The 7,580-nt window shown below is 43.8% G+C and overlaps 1 protein-coding gene across 1 annotated transcript in view; it reads left to right on the forward strand.

The window, feature by feature from the left end:
- The window catches only part of LOC135017006 (matrix-remodeling-associated protein 5-like), a 73,373-nt gene extending 66,310 nt beyond the window's left edge, over positions 1 to 7,063 (forward strand). The window contains exon 4 of the mRNA XM_063952909.1: positions 6,992 to 7,063. Coding sequence (XP_063808979.1) covers positions 6,992 to 7,063 — 72 coding nt within the window. The remainder of the gene's footprint in view (positions 1 to 6,991) is intronic.
- Positions 7,064 to 7,580: the final 517 nt, after the last annotated feature.

Raw genomic sequence — 7,580 nt, forward strand, 5'->3', positions numbered from 1 at the left:
TAAATTGTTGTGTGTTTCTGACACTGTTCAGTCGCTTACTAAATAGGCAGCTCATTGCTGCCTTGGCCTAAAGTGGGTGTAAACAATGGCCCTCATTCCGAGTTGTTCGCTCGGTATTTTTCATCGCATCGCAGTGAAAATCCGCTTAGTACGCATGCGCAATGTTCGCACTGCGACTGCGCCAAGTAACTTTACTATGAAGAAAGTATTTTTACTCACGGCTTTTTCTTCGCTCCGGCGATCGTAATGTGATTGACAGGAAATGGGTGTTACTGGGCGGAAACAGGCCGTTTTATGGGCGTGTGGCTGAAAACGCTACCGTTTCCGGAAAAAACGCAGGAGTGGCCGGAGAAACGGTGGGAGTGCCTGGGCGAACGCTGGGTGTGTTTGTGACGTCAACCAGGAACGACAAGCACTGAAATGATCGCACAGGCAGAGTAAGTCTGGAGCTACTCTGAAACTGCTAAGTAGTTAGTAATCGCATTATTGCGAATACATCGGTCGCAATTTTAAGAAGCTAAGATTCACTCCCAGTAGGCGTAGACTAAGCGTGTGTAACTCTGCTAAATTCGCCTTGCGACCGATCAACTCGGAATGAGGGCCAATATTGTGAGCAGTGAGGTGGTCAAAATGAACTGCAAATGAGTGGAAAGTAATGTTACTGAAGTTAATAATACTCTAAGAACAAAAAAAGGCCCAAATTGAGACTGACCTTCTGTAGTATAACTTCAAATACAAATGTTAAAAAGTACAATTCTGGTTAGATTTTATTGTGTTTTTCATCTTCCTCTTAAATCTCTATTTGAAGCTGCCTCATCCACCATGGAGGTAGTTGCTGTGAGTATGCAAACAGTGTGCTGTCCCTGTGTTACTGAATCAAACCATTTTTTCTACTTCAAAAGGGACGGGTTTTGAGAGGCATCTGGAGACATAGGATATAGTGGTTCAAGGATCTAGTTAAAATGTGTTGCTAATTTTTAGTGTTTATATTTTATCAAAGGTTCAGGTTTCAATACATGGATATATATATATATATATATATATATATATTTTTGTCTGCAGAAAGACTCAGACGTTTTGGTACAGTGCTATGGGATTTTTTTCTGCTTTGTTTTGGTTTTAAGTTTTCATAAAGGGTAAGGTTTAAGATTATGTACTTTGCTTAGATATACAGATGCATTTCTTATCTACTGATTGAAAGATTATTGGATTTTGTATAATGACTAATTTCCATTTCAAAGCTGAATTCCAATTCTTAGTAGAAATATAAGACTGTCTGTAATTAAAATACATAAAATTGTCTAAGCTGAAGTGAACATCTTTAGGGACAACAACAGCATGACACTATATACAGCACAGTGGTAAAAAACTAGAGATGTGCACCGGAAATTTTTCGGGTTTTGTGTTTTGGTTTTGGATTCGGTTCCGCGGTCGTGTTTTGGATTCAGACGCGTTTTGGCAAAACCTCCCTTAAAAATTTTTGTCGGATTCGGGTGTGTTTTGGATTCAGGTGTTTTTTTTCAAAACCCCCTCAAAAACAGCTTAAATCATAGAATTTGGGGGTAATTTTGATCCTATAGTATTATTAACCTCAATAACCATAATTTCCACTCATTTCCAGTCTATTCTGAACACCTCAAACCTCATAATATTATTTTTAGTCCTACAATTTGCACCGAGGTCGCTGGATGACTAAGCTAAGCGACCCAAGTGGCCGACACAAACACCTGGCCAATCTAGGAGTGGCACTGCAGAGTCAGACAGGATGGCACTTAAAAAAATTGGCACCAAACATCACATGATGCAAAGATAAATTTAAAAAAGAGGTGCAAGATGGAATTGTCCTTGGGCCCTCCCACCCACCGTTATGTTGTATAAACAGGACATGCACACTTTAACAAACCCATCATTTCAGCGATAGGGTTTGCCACACGACTGTGGCTGAAATGACTGGTTGGTTTGAGCCCCCACCAAAAAAGAAGCAATCAATCTCTTGTTGCACAAAATGGCTCTACAGAGGCAAGATGTCGACCTCATCATAATCCTCCAATTCCTCACCCCTTTCACTGTGTACATACCCCTCCTCACAGAGTATTAATTCATCCCCACTGGAATCCACAATCACAGGTCCCTGTGTACTTTCTGGAGGCAATGGCTGGTAAATGTCTCCACGGAGGAATTGCTTATAATTCATTTTGATGAACATCATCTTCTCCACATTTTGTGGAAGTAACCTCGTACGCTGATCGCTGACAAGGTTACCGGATGCACTAAACACTCTTTTGGAGTACACACTGGAGGGGGTAGAGGGGGGCAACTTAGGTAAAATAAAGCCAGTTTGTGCAAAAGCCTCCAAATTGCCTCTTTTTCCTGCCAGTATACGTACAGACTGTCTGACATGCCAACTTGGATGCTGTCACTCATATAATCCTCCACCATTCTTTCAATGGTGACAGAATCATATGCAGTGACAGTAGACGACATGTCAGTAATCGTTGGCAGGTCCTTCAGTCCGGACCAGATGTCAGTTTTCGCTCCTGACTGCCCTGCATCACCACCAGCGGGTGGTTTTGGAAATCTGATCCTTTCCCTGGCAGCTCCAGTGGTGGTAGAAAATGAAGGAGGAGCTGTTGGCGGGTCACGTTCTGCTTGACTTGACAAGTGTCTCACCAGCAGGTCTTTGAACATCAGCAGACTTGTGTCTGCTGGAAAGAGAGATGCAACGTAGGCTTTAAACCTAGGATCGAGCACGGTGGCCAAAATGTAGTGCTCTGATTTCAACAGATTGACCACCTGTGAATCCTGGTTAAGCGAATGAAGGGCTCCATCCACAAGTCCCACATGCCTAGCGGAATCGCTCAGTCTTAGCTCCTCCTTCAATTTTCAAGCTGCTTCTGCAAAAGCCTGATGAGGGGAATGACCTGACTTAGGCTGACAGTGTCTGAACTGACTTCACCTGTGGTAAGTTCAAAGGGTTGCAGAACCTTGCTCAACGTTGAAATCATTCTCTACTGCGCATGAGTCAGGTGCATTCCCCCTCCTTTGCCTATATCGTAGGCAGATGTATAGGCTTGAATGGCCTTTTGCTGCTCCTCCATCCTCTGAAGCATATAGAGGGTTGAATTCCACCTCGTTACTACCTCTTGCTTCAGATGATGGCAGGGATTGTTCAGGAGTGTTTGCTGGCGCTCCAGTCTTCGGCATGCGGTAACTGAATGCCAAAAGTGGCCCGCAAATTCTTCGGGCCACCGACAGCATCTCCTGCACGCCCGTCGTTCTTCAAAAAATTCTGCACCACCAAATTAATTGTATGTGCAAAACATGGAACGTGCTTGAATTTGCCCACATGTAATGCACGCACAATATTGGTGGCGTTGTCTGATATCACAAATCCCCAGGAGAGACCAATTGGGGTAAGCCATTCTGCGATGATGTTTCTCAGTTTCCGTAAGAGGTTGTCAGCTGTGTGCCTCTTATGGAAAGCGGTGATACAAAGCATAGCCTGCCTAGGAACGAGTTGGCATTTGCAAGATGCTGCTACTGGTGCCGCCGCTGTTGTTGCTGCGGGAGGCAATACATCTACCCAGTGGGTTGTCACAGTCATATAGTCCTTAGTCTGCCCTGCTCCACTTGTCCACATGTCCGTGGTTCAGTGGACAGTGGGTACAACTGCATTTTTTAGGACACTGAGGACACTTTTTCTGACGTCTGTGTACATTCTCGGTATCGCCTGCCTAGAGAAGTGGATCCTAGATGGGATTTGGTACTGGGGACACACAACCTCAAGCAATTCTCTAAGTCCCTGTGAACTAACGGTGGATACCGGATGCACATCTAACACCAACATAGTTGTCAAGGCCTGAGTTATCCGCTTTGCAACAGGATGACTGCTGTGATATTTCATCTACCTCGCAAAAGACTGTTGGACAGTCAATTGCTTAATGGAAGTAGTACAAGTGGTCTTCCGACTTCCCCTCTGGGATGACGATCAACTCCCAGTAGCAACAACAGCAGCGTCAGCACCAACAACAGCAGTAGGCGTTCCACTCAAGGATCCATCGGAGGAATCCCAGTTAGGAGAGGACTCGTCAGACTTGCCAGTGACATGGCCTGCAGGACTATTGGCGTTCCTGTCTAAGGAGGAAATTGACATTGAGGGAGTTGGTGGTGTGGTTTGCAGGAGCTAGGGTACAAGAGGAAGAAGGGATTTAGTTGTCAGTGGACTGCATCCGCTGCCACCGAAAGTTTTTGAACTTGTCAATGACTTCTGATGAATGCACTCCAGGTGACGTATAAGGGAGGATGTTCCTTGTTGGTTAATGTGCTCACCCCTACTTATTACAGCTTGACAAAGGCAACACACAGCTTTATACCTGTTGTCTGCATTTCTGTTGAAATAATTCCACACCGTAGAGGTGATTTTTTTTTTGTATTTTGACCAGGCATGTCAATGGCTTTATTCATCCAATGGACAACAATTGTCTCCCTGGGTGCCTGATTTAAACAAACCGCATCCCCATCAGAATCCTCCTCGTCAACTTCCTCCTCAGCGCCAGAGACACCCATATCCTCATCCTGGTGTACTTCAACAGTGACGTCTTCATTTTGAATATCAGGAACTGGACTGTGGGTGCTCCGTCCAGCACTTGCAGGGGGTGTGCAAATAATGGAAGGAGCCACCTCTTCCCTTCCAGTGTTGGGAAGGTCAGGCATAGCAACCGACACAATTGAACTCTCCTTGGGGATTTGTGATTTAGTACGCACAGTTCTTTGCTGTGCTTTTGCCAGCTTAACTCTTTTCATTTTTCTAGCTGGAGGATGAGTGCTTCCATCCTCATGTGAAGCTGAACCACTAGTCATGAGGAACATAGGAGAGGGCCTTAGCCGTTCCTTTCCACTCCGTGTCGTAAATGGCATATTGGCAAGTTTACGCTTCCCCTCAGACAATTTTTATTTAGATTTTTGGGTCATTTTACTGAACTTTTGCTTTTTGGATGTTACATGCTCTCTACTTTGACATTGGGCATCAGTCTTGGCAGACGACTTTGATGGCATTTCATCATCTCTGCCATGACTAGTGGCAGCAGCTTCAGCACTAGGTGGAAGTGGATCTTGATCTTTCCCTATTTTACCCTCCAAATTTTTGTTCTCCATTTTTTAATGTGTGCAATTATATGCCAGTAATATATCTGGAATTAGACGGCAGTAATGTCTGGAATTAGATACCACTAGATAGATACCAGATAGTCAGATACCACTGTGACTGGAATGATGATGACCAGGGGCGGATTGGGACCAAAAAGTGGCCCTAAAAAAATTTGTACCTGTGGCCCCACTTGGGCAGCACCAGAAGTGCAAGGTCTAGCCATATGCCATGGCAGCAGCACCCTCCCCCCGAGACTTTCCAGATATTGGGGATGTGCAGCATCAAGGGGAAGATAAAAGGAAATAAAATTAAATGTTATTATGAGCACATTATATGATACACCGTTAGAATTTAGGAAACAATAGAATTCTTTAGAAAGATATATTTTCTTGCTTATTACACCAACCGTATCCCAATCACTATTCACTCAATCTTATATGTCAGCCAAGCAGGCAGACAGAGCATACACTAGATCATCTGCAATCGCAGGCTAAGTGGAAAAGTAATTTTCATATATGCTTTTGTTTGGCATCTTATTCATTATGTCTATAAATAGGACCACATGTCCTCAAACAAAACAGGCCCCACGGGTGCGTCGGCCCATCGGGAATCTTCCCTGTAGACCCTATGACCAATCCGCCTCTGATGATGACCTATGCACAGTGACAGTACACTACCACAGCACCCTACAGCAGCACGATTAGCACAAGACACTTTACTATTATTAGTAATGTAGTATTACTGAGCACCACAAGACAATGCGCAGTGATACTGAGCACTGATGATACTACTGAGCACTGACACTGAGCAGCACAATTAGGACAAGACACTGTACTAGTAATGTAGTATTACTGAGCACCACACGACAATGAGCACTGATACTGAGCACTGATACTACTGAGAACTGACACTGAGCAGCACAATTAGCACAAGACACTGTACTAGTATTAGTAATGTAGTATTACTGAGCACCACAAGACAATGAGCAGTGATACTGAGCAATGATGATACTGAGCACTGATACTGAGCACTGATGATACTACTGAGAACTGACACTGAGCAGCACAATTAGCACAAGGCACTGTACTAGTATTAGTAATGTAGTATTACTGAGCACCACAAGACAATGAGCAGTGATACTGAGCACTGATGATACTACTGAGAACTGACACTGAGCAGCACGATGCAGCACAAGAGAGACATTGTACTAGTATTAGTGAGCAGCACAAATGCACTCTGGAATTGTCACCCCCCAGATACCACTGTGACTGGAATGATGATGACCGATGCACAGTCACAGGACACTACTACCGCAGTACCCTACAGCAGCAAGATGCAGCACAAGACACTGTACTAGTATTATTAAGCAGCACAAAATCACTCTAAAATTGTCACACACCCCCCCCCCCAGATACCACTGTGACTGGAATGATGATGACCGATGCACAGCCACAGGACACTACTACCACAGCACCCTACAACAGCAAGATGCAGCACAAGAGAGACACTGTACTAGTATTACTGAGCAGCAATAAGCACTGATACTGAGCACTGATACTGAGATTTGACACTGAGAAAACGTAGCCACATCCTCTCTGTACCCTCTACAATGCACGAGTGAAAATGGCGGTGACGCGCGGCTCTTTATATGGAATCTGAATCTCGCGAGAATGCAACAGCGGGATGATGACGTTTTGCCTCATTTGGATTTTCCAAGTCAGGCGGGAACAACCAAGCCTGGCTCGGACCCGTGTTTGACACGTGGAGTTCGGGGGGTTTTGGTTCTCGGTGAACCGAACCCGCTCATCTCTAATTTTAACTCTATTATTTCTATACTTTTTATAGGTTGAGTCATACCAGTACACAGCTCTGAGCACTTCTCAAGCAGCTTTATTGGACACCAGTGATATCACCTGACACAAGTTGGGAGGGGAGAGGAACTCCAATAATAGCACCAGAAATGCCCTATGAGTTCAGAGGTTTCATTTATGCTTATAAGTAATGTGTGGTTACTCCCATACTGCACCTAAATTGTAATTTACTAATTGTGCTGAGCACAATATATTCCAGTTTTCTACAGCATTAAATAATACATTTGTAAAACAATGTTATTGTATTATACTTAAGAAAATACTGGCCTTATTCATATGAATGAGTCATTTACAGTTTTCACCAGGGAGGATTTGCCCTGTGCCATATCAAGGTCCATTAACTAACACAATAGCTAACTCTTCCTGCTGAATGTAAATAATCTGACTCCGATGGTGGTATTTCTTCTCTTCAGTCATAAGTAACCATCTTAATTCTCCCTTATGTCCTGGAAAGCTGCAAAACTTTGAGTACTCTCTTGTAACTACAATTGTAATTATAAACATTACCAGTGGCAGTCTTATAGCTGTAGTGGTACACACTATTATACAACAATATAGTGTCC

Source organism: Pseudophryne corroboree, chromosome 2, assembly GCF_028390025.1.
Source record: "Pseudophryne corroboree isolate aPseCor3 chromosome 2, aPseCor3.hap2, whole genome shotgun sequence".
Taxonomy (NCBI): Eukaryota; Metazoa; Chordata; class Amphibia; order Anura; family Myobatrachidae; genus Pseudophryne; species Pseudophryne corroboree.